General features: G+C 27.0%; 4 protein-coding genes across 6 annotated transcripts; 2 read left to right on the top strand and 2 right to left on the bottom strand.

The window, feature by feature from the left end:
- Window positions 1-1,674: 1,674 nt before the first annotated feature.
- On the top strand, window positions 1,675-6,231 carry LOC112598152. The gene is made up of 14 exons (XM_025344526.1): window positions 1,675-1,805; window positions 1,865-1,966; window positions 2,027-2,129; window positions 2,752-2,895; window positions 3,493-3,627; window positions 3,706-3,837; window positions 3,932-4,034; window positions 4,408-4,545; window positions 4,618-4,735; window positions 4,946-5,078; window positions 5,141-5,291; window positions 5,461-5,665; window positions 5,732-5,907; window positions 5,967-6,231. Exons 2-14 carry the CDS (start codon window positions 1,866-1,868, stop codon window positions 6,128-6,130), a joined length of 1,803 nt encoding a protein of 600 aa, XP_025200311.1. The 5' UTR covers window positions 1,675-1,805; window position 1,865; the 3' UTR covers window positions 6,131-6,231.
- Window positions 6,232-6,746: 515 nt separating this feature from the next.
- On the bottom strand, window positions 6,747-8,558 carry LOC112598133 (26S proteasome non-ATPase regulatory subunit 11). The gene is made up of 2 exons (XM_025344491.1): window positions 7,373-8,558; window positions 6,747-7,044 (listed from the first exon to the last, which is right to left on the bottom strand). Exons 1-2 carry the CDS (start codon window positions 8,359-8,361, stop codon window positions 6,807-6,809), a joined length of 1,227 nt encoding a protein of 408 aa, XP_025200276.1. The 5' UTR covers window positions 8,362-8,558; the 3' UTR covers window positions 6,747-6,806.
- A 359-nt stretch (window positions 8,559-8,917) lies between these two features.
- On the top strand, window positions 8,918-13,233 carry LOC112598134 (transformer-2 protein homolog beta-like). 3 transcript variants are annotated; one of them, XR_003114873.1, is made up of 8 exons: window positions 8,918-9,189; window positions 9,450-9,725; window positions 9,822-9,950; window positions 10,015-10,187; window positions 10,256-10,381; window positions 10,505-10,644; window positions 10,819-11,160; window positions 13,077-13,233. XR_003114873.1 is itself a non-coding variant. In XM_025344493.1 (7 exons), the coding sequence occupies exons 1-7, from the start codon at window positions 9,175-9,177 to the stop codon at window positions 13,091-13,093; spliced, it is 876 nt and encodes a 291-aa protein (XP_025200278.1). In that variant the 5' UTR covers window positions 8,919-9,174; the 3' UTR covers window positions 13,094-13,233. The 3 variants fall into 3 exon arrangements, 2 of the variants coding, with proteins under 2 accessions (XP_025200278.1, XP_025200277.1); XM_025344493.1 differs by lacking the exon at window positions 10,819-11,160 and having other exon boundaries at window positions 8,919-9,189; XM_025344492.1 differs by lacking the exon at window positions 10,819-11,160 and having other exon boundaries at window positions 8,919-9,189; window positions 12,821-13,233.
- Window positions 13,234-14,858: 1,625 nt separating this feature from the next.
- On the bottom strand, window positions 14,859-16,767 carry LOC112598204. The gene is made up of 5 exons (XM_025344600.1): window positions 16,594-16,767; window positions 16,269-16,523; window positions 16,071-16,187; window positions 15,665-15,974; window positions 14,859-15,580 (listed from the first exon to the last, which is right to left on the bottom strand). The coding sequence occupies exons 1-5, from the start codon at window positions 16,765-16,767 to the stop codon at window positions 15,342-15,344; spliced, it is 1,095 nt and encodes a 364-aa protein (XP_025200385.1). The 3' UTR covers window positions 14,859-15,341.
- Between the last annotated feature and the right edge of the window lie 1,607 nt (window positions 16,768-18,374).

The following is an 18,374-nucleotide window of genomic DNA, read 5'->3' as shown; positions in this document are numbered from 1 at the left end:
ATTTAATTATTTTATCAAATAATGAGTGTTGTTCGATAAAATAATTACCCTATGTATTAATATAAATCATATATAAATATAAATGAAAATTTTAAGCTATTCAAGATTATCATTCAATAGTACATGAACACAATATAAGAATATATTTAGTGCATAAATATTACAAAATGCTTACGATATAAAATATATCATAATGTTATAATATAATATAATTTTATTAAGTCGAGTGATAGTAATACAGTCAAATTCGCTTAGTACGATCTTCAAGTGACCAAGAGAATCTGATCATTATAACCGAACTTCGTTATATCCGGATTATAAAATGTAACAATACATAAGATATAAAACCAACCAAATACATTGCTTGGAATCGTTTTACCCGGAATATCGTTGTAAACGGCATCGTTATAAGCGAATTCGACTGTAGTTTTAAAAATTGATATGCATTATAATTATTAAACATAAGATACATGTTAAAGTTGAAAATAGAATTCAAAATTTAACACCCATCAATATATTCATACTTATTGGTACCTATCTTTTCATATTTCAGTATTTAATCATTAATGACATTATAATTGATATTTAAAAATTTTTTGAAAAGATGTCTTAAAAGAAATTCTACGGTAAGTTGCAGTTAATTATTTTCACAAGGTACATACAATTTAATAAAATACTTTTATTAATTTAATTTGATAAAATAATTATGCATAAGAATAATAATATCTGATATGGTGTTTAAGAAGTTGTTATTACCTACTATTTGTTGATATTTATTATTTTTTTTTTATTGATTAAATTTGAATTTAAATGATGTAAAAACATTAGTTTGTTTACATTTTAAAAAAACTGTTAAAATATATTTGAATTAACATTCAGAGATCTAAATCTTATTTCGAATCAAGTAAAAATTTGTGTGGTGGCCAGGGGAAGGGGTTAAAAATGTACAAGGGTGGAAATATGTGAAATGGCATGGAGTACTTATGGATTTTACTCTGGATTTAGTTGGTCATGACAGATAATTCTTAATACTTTTCAAGGCGATTGAGGAAAAGAAGTAAAAGAAATTAAGAAATTTTTACGCCAAACAAGTTGTAGGTAGACGAATCGATATTGTTAGGTATTTTGTATCAATTTAAAAATGAATAACTTATAACACTTACATTTTTTACCAAATATTTACACTAATATTTTATATAATTTATAAAATAAAAGTATTATTTGTAAACAAAAATAATTGAAAAAGTTATTTAGGGTTACTCAAAATTATTTCTTACTGCAATTATAAAATATTGAAAATAATAAGTCATAATATGATTTTTATACATATATGTTATAATATAAGTAACATTAAAAATTCAAATTAAATTAAATTTGAATAACCAAAAAAAATATACACAATTTACTTACTTACATTTAAATCAATATAAATTTTTATTTAGAAATGTATTATTTTTCTAAAATTGTGATTACTGATAATGATAAGTTTATAACAATGATAACGTTGTTTTTGGTATCACAAAATATGAAATATTGAATTATTTGAATTTCTTTAAGTCATGAGCTTAAAAAATGTACCTATTCTATTTATTAAAATTTTTATTTCATTTATTTAACTCAAAATAAAATTCGTTTAAAATTTTAGTGTGTATTTATAACTAATAATTCATTGTCTTGAATTTAAAAATAAAATTGTTTCATGAAGCATTATTGATATTATTACTATGTGTATTAATTTTACTTATGGCTAAGTAGCTTATATTCTACTGTTGTGAACTACTTGTAACATTTTTAAACTACATCATGTAAGTATTGATTTTTATTTATGGGTATTAAATTAATTAAAAATGATTTTATTGTTCAGAATGTCAATTCCAACTGATTTACAAAATCAGCCAATGCATCAAACACCAAATTCTAATCAACAAAATATGCAAAAAAATGTTCCTCCAAAATTTGATCCTGAGTAATATTTTTTAGTATCAATGAAGTTATATAATTTTATTTATATTGTTTCTATGTATAGATTGATTACACCGTTATATGATATAAATGATTTGTATCAAAATGCTAAATGTTTTCAAAATTATCCAGAATTTAGCAATAAAACAAAAAAACAAAAGTCAAAGGTATGTAATGAGTAATAATGTTTTTAGTTTAGCAAAAATTATTTGATTTAAAATAATAATAATATTTTAAAAATATGAAGAAACTAGTGTTTAATCTACAAGTAAAAAAAAATTACATTATACTTAGGTAAGGTTAGGTTAATAGTACTAGTTTCCTATTAATTAAAATGTTATTACATTACATTTAAAATATTTATTTTTTAAATTTTTTAAATTATTAATTTATAATATTTTCTATATATTTTACAACAAAATATGTAACTGCTTATGGCTAAAAAAAACATGGTTCTGATTTTGTATAAAGCATATACAACATCAACCTTTTATTTATTGGTAGATCCTCTATTATAGAAAATTGCAAACAACACTAGAAACCTCCTTTTCTACCCAAATAACCATATAGCTTATTATATTTGTGTAATTAAAATATTATACTCATTATTTTGAAATAGGTAATATTGCAACTACTTTAGTATCAGTTTTTGATTCTTAATTACTACTTTACCTGTTTCAAAATATGATATATGTACATTTTATAATACTTTATTACTTGTATATTATTAATACATTTCATCGATTAATTATTGATTATATTTATATATTATGATAAAAATTGTTTCAGAAAAATGACAAATTACAAATCACAACACAATTTTTATTTGGTCATCATATGCCACCATATTACTCGGTATTAAATCATACACTAATGAATAAATTGGTAATGCACTTAAAGAATCCTAATGCTCCTACTGCTAAAATACTCAACGTTAGTATATTAAGTTATATAATATATTATAATGAAAACTTAGAAATCGACAACGTTTTTACTTTTATTTTAGCAATTACATCTTTCACAAGCAAGCGTTTATTCCACTTGAAATTTTTTTTTTGGGCATCAATGACGCTGATCATAGTTTTAATAAGTAAAGTTATTTTAATTATATCATTTTTATCAGTCTATATTCCAGTACTTACTGTTGATGATAACAACAATGTAGTTGAAATTAATAATTTGCTAAAACTAGAAGAATTGAAAATTTGGAAATTTTTGTAAAAAAATTATATATCTACTTGTTTTTAATTTCTTTTTTTTTTTCGTAAAATCTATATAATTATTTTTACAATAAGCGCCACGGATGAAAGGATAAATAAGAGGGCTTGATTTTTTGGATTGAAGAAACTATTCAATAATAGTACTTCACTCTACTGGTGGTAGTGATTAGTCAAGTAGCAGGTTTTGACACCAATGTTCTTAATTTAAAATTATTTTATATAATTATATATATATAGTTTTGGTACAACATTTTAACCATGATTATGTTTTGGTTTTATTAATTTATAAAATATTTTTGTAAATGTTTAGTTGCATAAAGAAATTATTGAACATGAACGAGAAATGTTTGGGGATTGGCTTTCAAACCTTTGGGAAGAAAATTTGAAAAATCGTCGACTCAATTCTATACCGTTTATTGAGAATTATATTAAATCTGCTTGTAATGTAAGAAATACAAAAGTTTAAGTATCATTTACTATTTATGAACTAGTAAAATAATTAAAATTACAATTAATGTTTTAGTTTTCAAATGAGTATATTAAATCACATTATAGTGGTACATATAGCTCAAAAATGAAGATTGACTATAATATAAGAGATGAAGTTGAAGTGAATAAAGTTGAAATGATATATTGTGAAAGAATACAGTCTGCTGTAAGAAATTATTATTATTTTTCATTAACCAAAATTATTTGGTCCTTTTATTATATTATTAATTATAATTACAATTTCTTTTTTTAATATTTAGAAAGTGAATTCAATTAATCTTCCTTTAGTAATTGATATTGAAAATCCAGAAACAAAAGTTTCTTTTACAGATGGTGTATTTGATCCACCACAAAAAATTCCTTGTAAGTATTAAATTTATAAACACTAATATTTTTAACTTATTTTAGTGGTTTTATTATTGTAATCATATTTATGACATATATTTGGATTCAGAACTGATTATATCAAAATGAATGCATTAAATGCAAAATTTGATGCTTACATAACAGATTATTTAAAATAATTAAAAATTAAATTTTGACAAGGCTACAATTTATTTTTAGCTCCCACCAATAAATACACCTAATTGCTAGGTGCTATTGATTTAGTTTTTGCCTTCAACTTAAAATTTTAGTTATGCTGATAATTGTTATATATGTTAAAAATTTCACTGCATTATTTTGATTTAATTTCCTAATTGTATGTCATGGCTAAAATAATCTAATGCTGTTATAGTCATAGAAGATGAATGTTGTCGTACACTGTCAAAAAACCATAATATTAATGTTAACATATGTTTAAGTAGTATGAAAAATTTAATGAATCTAGAAAAACCTAATAGTTTATGGATTATTCCTGTCAATATAGATATTGGTAATTATTATTTTTGATATTTTTAATATACACTAAAAAACAATTAATGTGGATACTGTTTTGGTTTTTTAGATGATAATGAGTGTAAAACAGTTTATGTTGGAGGAGCATTATGTACAGGACATTTCTCTCAGCAAGAAAAAAGTTTGTACTATCTCAGAAAAGAACTGAAAAAAAAATTCATAAATCCGTAAGATATCCCATAATATCTTATATAAGAATTATAATATGATAATTATTAAACAATATGATTTTTTTTTTCATAAAAAAACAATTTAAATAGCTTATTATTATTTTTAAATTAACTTTAAAAATTATTTTTATTTTTTGAAAATTTAATTATTAATAATCTTATAATTTTATGAACAATACTTGATTAATTAATTTTTAAATTTTGTAGTTTATCTAACAAAACCGTTCAGAACAATTGTAATAATTATAACTATGACAAATGGATGTTAAAAGTTAGCGATACCAATGGCATTGAAAAATCGTTTAATGTACTAGTAAGAAATAAACCTCATGGTATACAAGTAAGAATATGTCATATTGAGTTAAATATCTATGTACAATATAAATATTTTTGTGTATTTAGCAACGATTCAAACCATCTAATACCCCAACAGTAATTACACCAAAAATTGAGTATCAACCAGAATTTGGCTTTGAAAAAGTTAGTGAAGAACAACTTATCGAATATTGGCTGGATACAAACTTCAGATGTCCGAGAACCAAATTAGCATTAGGTAAATAAAGTTGCACTTGTATCTTTTTTTATTATATTGAGTCTTATCCAGTGTGTTTTTAAGTAACATATTTTATTTTGACAACACTACTCTAAAATAACTTAAGTACCACAAATTGTTACTTTAACCAAATTATCAAATTTTAATACAGTTTTCTTCTTTCTCCTAGTATCAGTTCAGCATAACATGGATCTCATGCAGGTAAAACGAATAATTGAAGAAACAGAAAGCGTAAGTTCAAATGGCAACGATCAAAAGTATCTACAAAGATTGTATCTAACTCTAGACAAACTCACACAATTAAGTAAAGGAGAATATGTTCTGCTTCACAATCCTAAAAAACCATTCCACGTTGATCTCTACCAATCATCAATGTAAACAAATAAAATTAAGAAAACTACATTGTGTTTATATTTTTATTGAAGTAATTGTTACTTTAGGTATGGTGGTTTCAATTTATTGAATATGTATTTTGTTCTACAACAGACTGAAGTTTCCGATTCATTAGTTTGGAATCCTATAGACTCAAAAGTAGTATGTCCAATTCATAATTACTTCAATATTGCACCATGCATGTTCAAGCCAAATCATGAAGAATTAGATATAAAAATTATAAGTATGTTATATTTTATTATTATTGATCATTCAAAGCTAAACTTTTAATTATTTTTTTAGCTGAACAAGTTGACAAGTATAATACAGATAAGAAAGCCAGAGAGGATTACGAAAATGCACAACTCCTCAGAAAAAAGAGAATAAAAATGGAAAAAAATAAAATTAAAAGAAAATTAAATAGAGAAAATGATATTTTATACAAAATTAAAAGTAATATTAAGTAATTATATACACCATGATAATTCATTGACACAAGAAATCACAAAACAAACATATTTTTCATTGTTTATTTAGTGTCGGGTTTTTTTTTATGAATAAAAATAAACACATTGAGCAATATTGTATTTGTTGAGTTTGAAGTTGTATTTAACAATTATATAATTAACTAATTTTAATCATCTTTTATTTTTCTCAACAATTATTAAAAGCTGACATCACTTATTTTTTTTTTCTAAGGTGGAATTTATTAATATTTATATAGAAATAGAGAATATATAATGTTAATCAAATTAATATTGAACAAAAAAAAAAAAAAAAGAAAAAAAGATATACATTTTTATTCCTATAAAATAATAAGTAATGAAAACAAGTATAATTAATGATTAGTAGTTATTATTAATCATTGTATTAATTTACATAATTTTATTTACAAAGAAAATGAACTGTTTATTATAAATTTATAAAATACAAGTTGTAAAAAATAAAGCCCGCACATAAATTTTGATGACCAATATTAATTACCGATTCTATTTATCTCTAAAATCCAGTAATCTAATTAAAAATATAGTACTATTTTGACTTCTTGAATTTATTTATTTGATAATATTAATCAAAAGAAATATTATGTACTCAGAATACAAAGAATTTTTAATTTTTTGATATAATTTGTTAGTTCACTTTTTATGTTAATTTTTTAGCAGTCTGATACAATGTATCAACAACTTTGCTCATACTATTAATATTATCTAAAACTAATTCATAAGTTTCATCGATTTCCGCTTCTTCAAATACTATAAGAATGCCTTCACCCTGGTCTAAAATACCATGAAACTTCTTGTCCAATATCATCTGTGAAAGTTTTCGTTCAACATTTTCCATTGGTAAATTAATTGATTTAGCAACATACTCAACTTGTACTCTGAAAATATAAAAAATAATTAACATTAATAATGTTATACAAAATTTGCTGTAAAATACAAAGTTATAAAAGATTTAATCCAAATAAAATAAAAGGATAATTATTGTTAAATTACGATAATTTATTTTATCTTTAGTTTTTATGCAATAAAAATTAAGTAAAAATTTTAAGCATTGATAATGAATGTTTAAACAAAAGATATTATTTAAAAATGTGATACATTTAATTAACTATTTTAATAATTAGCTTAAAATCAAATTCATATATCTTATAACATTTTTTTTTTTTTATAGTTCAAAATCTAAGGGATTATTAAATTATTATTTACCTCGAGTATGGTTCTATGATTCTACACAAATTTTGTTCCAACATATTTCCATAAAGTGTATCTAAATGTGCTCTAACGATTGGATCTTCTTCCAATTCTTTTTTATATTCATTTAAACCAATTTGAAAATCTGCTAAAGACCTTTTATGACTAGCTTTTGCTATGCTCTTCATTGCTTCTACATCACGACCTGTATATTTTAATGCTAATTTGCCACTTACAATCTGTTGCACATCTTCTGCGTTATTTAACATAATCTTTGACAAAAGCATGTACTTCAAAGCCTTAAGTGCTTTAGATGTACTGTCTACGCTATCAAACCCTTCAAAGGCTTCATAGAAATAAGAATATGCAGTTTTAAAGTCTTGCTCGTCAGCTGCGTGTAAGATTCCTGATTGCAAGTCAAGAGAAGCCTGCATTTTAGGTGGACAATAAATCGAATTTGCAGTTGTTCTGGCAGAAGTTAGAGAAGCTCTAGCCTTGGACAAATTATTTAAAGCATGATAAGCTTTGCTCTCCAACAATAAAACATCAACCAACAAATTTTTATCATCCAATTTTTTCAATTCTTTTAACAATACAGAGCCATGTTGCAAAGCTTCTTTGAACATTCCAGAATCAAAGTACAGAGCCATCAATCGGGACTCTAAGGACTGTCTGAGAAATGTTCGTCGCTCTTCTTTGGCCCATTCTATGCACTCCTTGCACAGTTGCAATTCAATCCCAATACCTGCTTCAAGGTCCAGGAAGAGGTCAACGAGGGATCGCACCAATTTTGCCGCCTTTGCCTTACTGATCTCTGACAAAAAAGGCCTAGTCTCCTTGATTAAAGCGGCCAATTCTTTGGCCTTACCTTCTTTCTTTAATAGTTCTCCCTGAGAGAGAATTAGTTGTTCGCGTGCCATAATCCTGTCGTGTTCCGTTTCGACTTTCTGCAATGCGAAGTCAGACGGCTTGTTCATACGCGCTAACATTGTAGCACCTGCCATTTTGTCGTCGATGTGTGTGAAAAGTGAAACCACTCAAAACACTTAATTCGAAAAGATATCAGTTTACTTCAGATGTTAGCTTTTAAGTTTTAAGGATGAATATAATAATAATAATAATAGGTTATAGGTATGCGATAGTTAATTTACGCACTATGCAACAATAAACAGAGGAAATCAGGAAACTGTGTACTGACAAGGCGAAAAGAGCATGACCAGCGATTTATAAAGATATCGAGTGTGACCAACATGATTACCAATAGCACCCACCAACTACAAAATATTTACGTATACTATAAATGGTACCGCTGTTTCAAAGAGTTTTGCCGGTTTCAGTGGAGGAGTGTTGACGGAAAAAAAAATTCAGAAAAATATCTTTCAATGGTACTCTCCCTTTATTATTTATAGGTTTACTGAGAAAATTTCCAAAAATGCTGACGAAAGAACATTGTTGTTGGGCTACTCAGTACAAGGTGTTACACGCACGTTGGCCGCACTGACGAGGTGACGCCGTTACAATGGCGTGGCGTAGTGGAGGGAACGTCCCCTAACTCCCTAGCTTTGTTTATTAGTTTGCAGCGTCTGCGTCTTTTTGCGTTAATTGTGTACCAGTTGTTTTGGCGTTCGATATTTTTTTTAGTTCCTGTACCTCAGTGACGAAGAATTATGTTCAATTGTTGAAATTACACTTTCAGTTTTATCGATTTTTGCGTTACTACAGATACTCAAACTCTTCGTTTAGAATTTTCGATTAATCTCGACGAGCGAGATTTTATTAACGCGGTGACGGACAGACACGTGAATTGAGCTTCCAAAATGAGTGACGTCGAGGTGAGTAATAATTTTAAGATACTGCTACCAATATTATCTCCGAAAGACGTGACGCCATTTCTCTAGTTAATCGGTGCTGTGCGGTGCGTTTTCTGGGCAAGCCCATTATATTCTTTTTTAACAATAATTGAGGTTATGTCACATTAAGAATTTTTTTTTTATAATTTTTAACTGTCACAATTGTTCTTGGCTTGTTATTTTCCTTGCTTTACTTTGTAAGAATCATGTTTATTAACCCTTCATGTTTATCGTTGTTTCAGGACCGCAACGGGAATTCTAAATCTCGTTCCATTACTCCAAGCCGGAGTCGTAGCAGATCGCCAAGCGATCATAAGTCTCGCAGTCGATCACCCACTCACTCGAAGACACGTTCTAGATCACTGTCTCGGCCACCCAGCCGCAACGGTAGCAAATATAAGAGTCGCTCTAGGCATTCGTACTCAAGGTCACGTTCTAGGTCTCGTTCATATTCTGGTGATCGCCGACGCAGTTATCGCAGCCATTCACGAGGCTCTGGCTCGAGACGCAGCAGACATGTAATTAACATTATAATAACAGCATTAGTTTCTCACTTATTTTTATATCTTGTTTCATTTATTTAATGATGCATATCATTTGATTATTTGATTTAGGAAAACCCAAAGCCTAACAAATGTCTGGGCATATTTGGCTTAAGTGTTTACACAACGGAACATCAACTGTACGATATATTTGCAAAATATGGTTCTATTGACAAAATTCTTATTATCATTGATGCCAAAGTAAGTGACTAAATATTAAATTACAACTTGATACAGGTTTTGCAATGTATTATATTTATTTTAGAGTGGAAGGTCTCGTGGTTTTGGTTTTGCTTATTTCAAAAAGCATGAAGATGCAAAGGTAGCTAAAGAAGAATGCTCAGGCATGGAAATCGATGGCCGCAGAATACGAGTAGATTTTTCAATTACCCAACGTCCTCACACACCGACACCTGGCATTTATATGGGCAGACCGACGTAATGATTTTTTTACATTGATTAATATATGTATATAGATGTTAATATTATGTGTTTTTACATTTCAGAATGAGAGAAGAAAGGTCATCCAGGAGAAGAGGTTATGATAGATATGATAATAACCGGTATGATCGTGGTGATAGATATGACCGTGGAGATCGTTATGATAGATATGATAGAGATAGAGATTATGAGTAAGTAGTTGTAACTTAAATTTTAATTTGTGAGCTTAATTCATAATTAATATAAAATTTGTAAACATAATATATATTATATTATTTACATACAAACATAAAAATCATTTACTTATTTTACAGCGACTACTATGATGGTGGATACAGAGGTGGCGGCGGCGGTAGAGGTGGTGGTGGAGGCCACTACAGAGAACGCAGATCGCCATCATACTACAAAAACAGATCACGTTATGATAGATCACGTTCACGTTCTTATTCTCCCCGTAAGTCTTAAAGAAATTTTAGTCTTAATGTTCGATATTAGTACCCTATCCACCAATCCAGTGTTTTTTTAAGCTTATTTTATTAACTTGCTATCCCATTATTTTTTCTTCATTTTCTCGGGTTTTTCTCATATACGAATATAAGTTTAAAAAATAATCTATTACTTAATGCAGTTTTTCAGCTTTCAAAGTATTTTATCAAGATTTCTCACATATTCAATTTTTTATTCATTTCCTGAAGACCATATTCGAAGAAAAGAGAATATTTCAAACTGTCAAGATAATAATCTATATAAATTGACTTGAAGACTTCTCGAACTTCTATAACTTTAAAACTTTTTTTTTTTTTTTAATTTAAAAAAAAAACTATAATAAGAAGATTCTTCAAATTACAAAAGTAGAACACATGAAGACCCATGTTCACAATTTGACCCAAGGGTAGAAAATTGGTAGACACTGATGAAGATCTTGAAGTTTGTCAAGAAAATTAACAGTTTATCGCTACTAATTACAGAGGTAAATTTATAGAATGGTGTAAATTTCCTCTAAAAAAATAACGTCCCGATAGTTAATAATAACTTAAAGATATCAAATTTTGATCTATGCATGAAAAAGTTCTTTCTTAGTAATTTCCTAAAATACTTTAAGTTTCTTATAATTGGTCTTGTTTTGATTATCTTAGTCCCAATATTTCGATCTGCGTGTTGTTGGCGTTAACTAAGGCGTTTTTACTCATTGTCTACGATTAAAAAGGGCAATTCTGTTGATAGGTTTGACATTCATATGAAATTGTATGGTATTGATTGACTGCTGATTGATTTCCTCTTCATTCTTCCCAAACTAATCTTGATTTTTATAAGAGAAGTTAAATTATTAAAAGTATGACCACACAACAGACAAATTGAACCTTTTAATTTGTCTTGTGACATATTTTGTACAGAATAATTGTGTATTTTAGGTATAAATATTTTGTTTTTAAAAATAACCTGATTAACAATACTTGAAAACTGGTACATACTGTTAATTAAAATAAAAAATTGAATGTGTATAATCTCTTGTGACAAAAATTGATTAATATTTTGTATATATTAAATGTGAGGTAATTTTGTTAACGTAATTAAGTGTTTCCCAGATATATTTTTTCTTTGCGCATTTACAATTTAAAATATTTATATTAGTACTATAGGTATAAGAATTTGATTATATTTTTATTCTTATACTAAAATTGTTGATTCTTGAACCTATAACTTAAATTTTCTTGGTATAATTAAACTTCTCAAAATAGTGATTATTTGTTCAATCAAATAATCAACATTTTTCAAGTATTCAATTGTTACTTGAAAATGTTTTTTACTTATTAAAGTATTTCAAACGTTATATGAGTTGATCAATAAAAGTATTATCTGAGAAAATCTTAATTACTTATACAATATACCTCTATATATTTTTTATATAAAATACAATTAATATTCCTCTAAATTTATCAATTAAATAACTTAAAATTTATTACTACTATTTATACAGTAATTTTATGGATTAAATAATGAAATTGGGTTTTTAAATTAGTACTTGTTTGTTATTGCTTTGCAAACTGTGCCGCTTAAAATTAATTACACTATTGAGCTGATCTGTTGTGCCAAAATATTTTTTATATACTGTTAACAATTTTTGGGTATAATACATTTTAGTAATGTATTGTTTAAAATTATTTATACTGTTGTTAATAATAAATTTTTCATAATAACACATTAAAAACTAGTCATTTTATGTTTGTAAAAATTATGTACAAATATTAAATATTGCTAGTTACTATTTTATTAAATAAAAGTTTAATATATGCACATCCTATAATTGCACATACAATATAATGACAACATACCAACATGACTTAAATAATTTTAATTTTTTTTTTTTACTTAACTTTTGTTATAAATAAACTATATACTTACTTTACCTGCAAAATACTAAAATGATTAATCAGTTTGTTGATATAAAGTCATCTGGTAATACATTATTTTTGATAGTTTAGTGAGTCAATAACAAACAAGTACCCAAAAATTAATATTTGAATATGTATATTTATATTATATAAATAATAATAATTTATATTATTATAATTAATAATTAAGTTCTTCGTTTTTTTTTTGTTTTTTTTTTTTTGTTATCTTGAACACAGGTCGTAATAAAACCTAAATGAGCTGGAATATCATCAACGCAGGAATGTTTTGTGAAGAAATTGAATATACATAATTTTTTTATTGCCCAATTTTTTTTTCAAAATTAATTTTTTTATCTTAAATTTTACCACTTTGTAACAAGACAATTAGTACTATTAAGTTTAATCAACTTCATTAATTTTTTTCATTCATAGGAAGATTGTTTTTCTTTACTAATTATTACTATGTATTTGTATTTTCATTTGTTCTGCTAAGGTGCGGAAAGAGTTTAAGACATTTTCTTTGAAGACTAGGGATAACATTGTAATGTGAAGCATTTGTCAAGTCTGAAGAAACATTAAAAGGAGTGAAGATGTTTGGTCAAACATTTTGACATTTTAAATTTAGTTTTGCAATCTTAGTTTCACAATATTTTTAGGTTCACCCTATTTAATTGCTCCTACCTAAATTGTTTTGGTAAATAATCAACTTGTAAATATTTAATTTTTTTTTTTTAAATTTAAACTTGTCTGACGCTAATTTATGCATATGTTTAAAATAATTCAATATGTACTAAGCAAACAGATTTAAGAGTGAATAATAAAAAGTTTTCGTATTCTAAATATTTAATATTACTAATTAATTTTATTTCCTATATCATCCTATTTGGAACCTTCATCCTATGAATTTTAATAACCACAAGTGTTTTTACACTGCATTAAATCTTATTTAAAATAGGTCACTTCAATCGTGGAAAAAAAAACTCAGTTTGAAATATGTTGATGTAAATTATTTTTATTTTGTTTTTATTAACTGTTGTCAAGCATAGGAAATTGTCTATGATATAGTTATACAACATACTATGTTTTAGTGTACAAATTATTACTTAAATAATTTGAATAAGTTCTAAAGTATGTATAATATAATTTGTAGACAATAAAACAATTTGTTCGTGTAAAAATAATTTATCAGAATGAAGATAACTAATGTATTTTTCTTTATTCATGTTGATTTGGCAATTTCTGATTTGTAAGTATCACATAGCATTTGCACTACTATTTAAATGGTTGAACTTGTAGGTTATCTACTGATTACATACAAGTTAAGACCAGTGTTTGTCAATATTCGAGTAAGAAATTAGTAAACCAATTGTATTTTTTTTTTTTTAATATTTTGTTTTTATTATAGATCGTTTGAAAATTTGATATCTAGTTTTCAACAACAGTGTTAAATTACTGGTGTCATTAATTCTCTGTTTATCTGGTTGTTTACACTGTTGAATTTTATTATAAATGTACTTTCAGTGTTTAATAAATTATAATCTTTGGATCATGACCTTTTTCCTATAGTTTATTACAGAGTATATTTTTAATTTGATATAGTTAATTTATAATTAGTATATTTTAGATTATGAACAAAGTAAACACAATTTTGAGTCATTTCAATTTATTTTTTTTGAATATTTTGTGTGAAATAAAATTGGTGAATAATTTAACATTTAATGCTAGTAATTAACAACTGATAAACATAAATTAATATTTGTTTATTGATTGATAAAAAAAAAAGAATATTAAATATTCATATCTTAAAATTAAACTAGATGTAAACAGTTGTTACAAAATAAAATATTTGTTTTGTAAGTTATAGCAATAAATAATCATAAGTAGTTAATGTAAATTAAACAAAAGATTACATCAAGGAAATTAAATTTAACATAAATGCTGAAGGAACTTTACACCACACAATAATGAAAAGAAAAAAAACTGTAAACAATTAATTAACACTTATACACTATCATAAAAATTAATGTAATTAGGGATTACCAAAATATTTCGATCTCTATAACCGTGTATGATCCAATATGTATACTTTGATGTAGTAACTGACAAATCTTAAAGTTTGGTGTAAAAATAAAGTAGTTTTTATCATATAAAATATGGCAACCTAAATATTTACAACACAGTATTACATATTATACATCAATAGTAAAGTAACAAATATTTGCTTAGTGTACAAAATAATATCAATTTAGTACAATGTTGATACAATTTTTAATTAATTAAATTAATGTAAATGCAATTAATAGAAGATTGAAAAGTGAATAAAATTTTAAATTGTATTTATAATTCAAATACCTATGTGTAATCAGTTAGTAATAAATAATAATGCTGGAAATCTATCAGATATTTACTAATAGTGAAAACTTTTCTGACACTCAATACGTTTTAAAATATCACAAATAAAAGTTATGTTTTATTCTCTCCACAACACACTTGTACAGCGAATCAATGTATTTTAATATCCACAATTGACCGTACTACATTGGTTTTGGTGAATAAAATAATATTCAAAACCTTGATTAATAATAATTTCTTATACAAATATTGAGTAGGACATTAGCATGGCTTTATGTTCAATTATCACAGTATCAAAAAAATATATAGGACTTAAAATAATTTTTGGTCAATGTTTATCCGTTAGTTAAGGTTGTATGACGAATTAAGATCATCTAGACAAAGAATACTTTATAAATGTATTCAATTAAGTCACTGCTGGAGTGTCTGTTATGTTCAAAATCAAGTTTTGTAAATCTTTATCAGCTTCACTCGTTGAAACCTTTGTAAAAAAATCATCTTCATTTTCTTTGATGACATAAGGTGTACTATCAAACTGATAATGTATACCCAACACAATGTTGAATGCTGATACATCATACCCATGACAGCTGGAATATCTGTATTGCGGTTTCTTGTCATATCTACATCCTTTGGTCTGCGCCCCTGCAAAACAAACATCAAATAGTGATCATAACATTGTGTCAGTGATAGTAATAGCCATCAAATTTCTCGTCTCCTTCCAAATACCTATAGGAGATATGCATTCACTAATGAGAGCACATTGAATCCACGGTAGCATGATGTCTTGATGCATATCAAGAGTGTTGTACACAATCAGTTTGTTGACTGGGACCAGTGGCAGAAAGAAAAAATTGTCTGCAGGTGTGCGGAAATAATCAAACATCTTTGGGTGTGTGAGCGTTGTTGTAGCCATTCTTGTCTCCCAGCCGACTATCGATTTGTTGCTGTAGAGCGTGAAGAGTTTTGAGACATTTGGAGATATTATTCGTACATTTGGATCGAGAAACATCACAGCACCAGCACGGTTCAAAGCATCCTATACGTACAATTAAAAGAAGTAACATTTTTCTTGGACACCATGATTTTGTGTTCAAAAAATTGTTTAAAAATATATTCAAACCAAGTGTAATACCTGTAATACAAGAGGTCGATATGCTTTGATGTGTGTTCGGCTTACGTGAGATGGAAATTTTGATAGATCAAAATTGATAATTGTACACCGAGTGCTATTAGTACAAAACGATTGCATCTGTAGAACATACACATTAATTTTTTATCAATAGTTATTAAAATTTAAAAGATATATAAAGCACGTTAAGTGTATCTTTACTAGAAGGAGTTGGTATTCGGGTATTCCCAGATTATATACAAGTATTGCACGGTCGGGCAAATACTTGGCCACACACATGACAAGCCCAATTGCTTGGCTGTGTTCATCATCTAACACATATGTGACTACAATGGGCAGCGTAGTGTTCTTCCAAGAGGAATCTGGATAAATAGCCGGTTTTGAAACAAACCCCAATGCATACAAATACTCTTCGTTAACCACTAATTCTTTTTGCTCGGCCACTTTCAAATTGTCCTGCAAAAAAAACAAATCGCTGGTGTTGAAAAACGACACTGATCGCAGACCACATAACGGATTCGATTACTTTAAAGTTTTTGAAGTTATTGATCTGCTTGTGCGTTTCGGTGACCAACGTCTCAATAGCTGGCCGGCTCAGACTGTTTTGAAACATTAGGAACAAAATACTGAACGAGAAGATGGCGATAAAGCAGAAGAGCATGTACCGCGATCGCAACCTCAGGTAATGTAACTTGAACATAGGGCTTTATTTATTGTCAACGTCGGTTTGAGTGAGTAAAACGCAGTCGTGAGCTCAACTATACGAGTTGAAACTCAACTGCCTTGCGACCACGTCCTGCACCAGGGTAAATATTTTATATTAATAGACCTCGTGGACGATTTAACGTCTTATATGAAAGTTAATGTAGTAATATACGCTTAAATCCTAATTTTAGTTTGCTAGTTGACAGGTGACGGTAAATTGTTATCATAATAGAGAAAATTTGTTGATAAGCTTTATCAGTTAATACTTTTAAATATCACCGATATGATTTATTTTAAAACGCAGGTGATAAGCACTTGTCTGGAAAATGATAAGGACCTGAGATATGATAATCGAAAATTAATATTAATCGTTGTTAGTAAAATTATTGACATTGTTTTTTAACCAGGTGACTATGATCTTCATGCATGTGACCTACCTTCTTAACCTTAGTGATATTTTCGTTTTGAATGTCCGAGCTAGTGCAGCGAGCGAGTGGCAACGCTGGCCCCTGATTCCCTTTGAAAATGTCATGTTAGCAATACATTTTGTGCTTATCATATTACCCTCATCATTTTTCGTACGACTGCACCCATCAGTAAAGTTGTTACTCTTATAAGTTATAACGCTTTGGTAACTTTGGTCATATGACATATAGTACGATATGGATATTTGGCCATGGGTCCATGGTATATAACAATAACTGCTATAGATAAAAAAACGCGGTTTGCACATATTGTGCATGGCGTGACATGTTGATCCTCATTCCTCATTCAAATGATGCAACTGGTGAATAATCAATATTCGAGTTGGAAAACTATATGAATATAAATTAGACGTATAAAAAAAAATTAGCGTCCCTTAAAAACAAAGACTCCACACACTATCGTAGGACATCTGTCTATCAATCTATTTAACCATTACTCAAAAATGTACCGAATTACAACACGTATACCTATGAGTATGGCAATAATTGTCAGTAAAAATATGAGTAAAGCTGGAAACTTATTGGAGTTGGCACATTTTTTTAATAATTATTCAAAACACGGCCATAAATAATATAGAAATTTGTTTCATAACACTATAGGCCTATTCTAATTGCATTTCTCACATATTGAATATTGCTAAGCGTTCGTCGTGAAGTTACAAAAAAATTTTAATAAACAAAAGTCGCTCGTTTATACTTGAAAATATTAAAAAAAAATTATATTCATACAATACAATAAAATTGTCTATTATTTGGATAAAAGTTTAATAATTATTTAATCATAAGCAAAATATTATGAATTTTCGTTCTGTTAAGAGGCAAGTTTAAAAAAGATAAAGGATTAAGAAAATAAAATATTATGTTATTTTTAATTTTGGTTTTTTAACTAAGAAATAAAATATGTTTAAGAGCATTTTTACATATTATTAAAGTATTTATAGTTAATGTTTAGGGCATAAAATCCATGCATTTTTTTTAATATTTTTTAGTGCATTAAGTCTCTGGCCTTGTTTTTAAACAATTAAAATTAGTATACAGTAATATAAATACGTATATTTTTATCTGTAATACACAATTGCGGATAGTTGCTGATAGTTTTTACTTCTTAGCTCTTATC

The sequence above is a fragment of the Melanaphis sacchari genome, unplaced genomic scaffold (genome assembly GCF_002803265.2).
Source record: "Melanaphis sacchari strain LSU unplaced genomic scaffold, SCAv2.0 Contig45_pilon_pilon, whole genome shotgun sequence".
Lineage (NCBI taxonomy): Eukaryota > Metazoa > Arthropoda > Insecta > Hemiptera > Aphididae > Melanaphis > Melanaphis sacchari.
The sequence above is the reverse complement of the archived record's forward strand: the minus strand, read 5'-3'. Positions and strand labels throughout refer to the sequence as shown.

Coding starts and splice junctions, on each gene's coding strand:
- LOC112598152 (XM_025344526.1), top strand. CDS start 1,866: ATGTCAATTCCAACTGATTTACAAAATCAGCCAATGCATCAAACACCA. Junction 2,130..2,751: donor CAAAAAAACAAAAGTCAAAG/GTATGTAATGAG, acceptor AAATTGTTTCAG/AAAAATGACAAATTACAAAT. Junction 5,666..5,731: donor GATCTCTACCAATCATCAAT/GTAAACAAATAA, acceptor TTGTTACTTTAG/GTATGGTGGTTTCAATTTAT.
- LOC112598133 (XM_025344491.1), bottom strand. CDS start 8,361: ATGGCAGGTGCTACAATGTTAGCGCGTATGAACAAGCCGTCTGACTTC. Junction 7,045..7,372: donor ATCATAGAACCATACTCGAG/GTAAATAATAAT, acceptor TTATATTTTCAG/AGTACAAGTTGAGTATGTTG.
- LOC112598134 (XM_025344493.1), top strand. Junction 9,951..10,014: donor TTATTATCATTGATGCCAAA/GTAAGTGACTAA, acceptor TATTTATTTTAG/AGTGGAAGGTCTCGTGGTTT. Junction 10,382..10,504: donor GATAGAGATAGAGATTATGA/GTAAGTAGTTGT, acceptor CTTATTTTACAG/CGACTACTATGATGGTGGAT.
- LOC112598204 (XM_025344600.1), bottom strand. CDS start 16,767: ATGTTCAAGTTACATTACCTGAGGTTGCGATCGCGGTACATGCTCTTC. Junction 15,975..16,070: donor ATCGACCTCTTGTATTACAG/GTATTACACTTG, acceptor TTGTACGTATAG/GATGCTTTGAACCGTGCTGG. Junction 15,581..15,664: donor TGAATGCATATCTCCTATAG/GTATTTGGAAGG, acceptor TTTGTTTTGCAG/GGGCGCAGACCAAAGGATGT.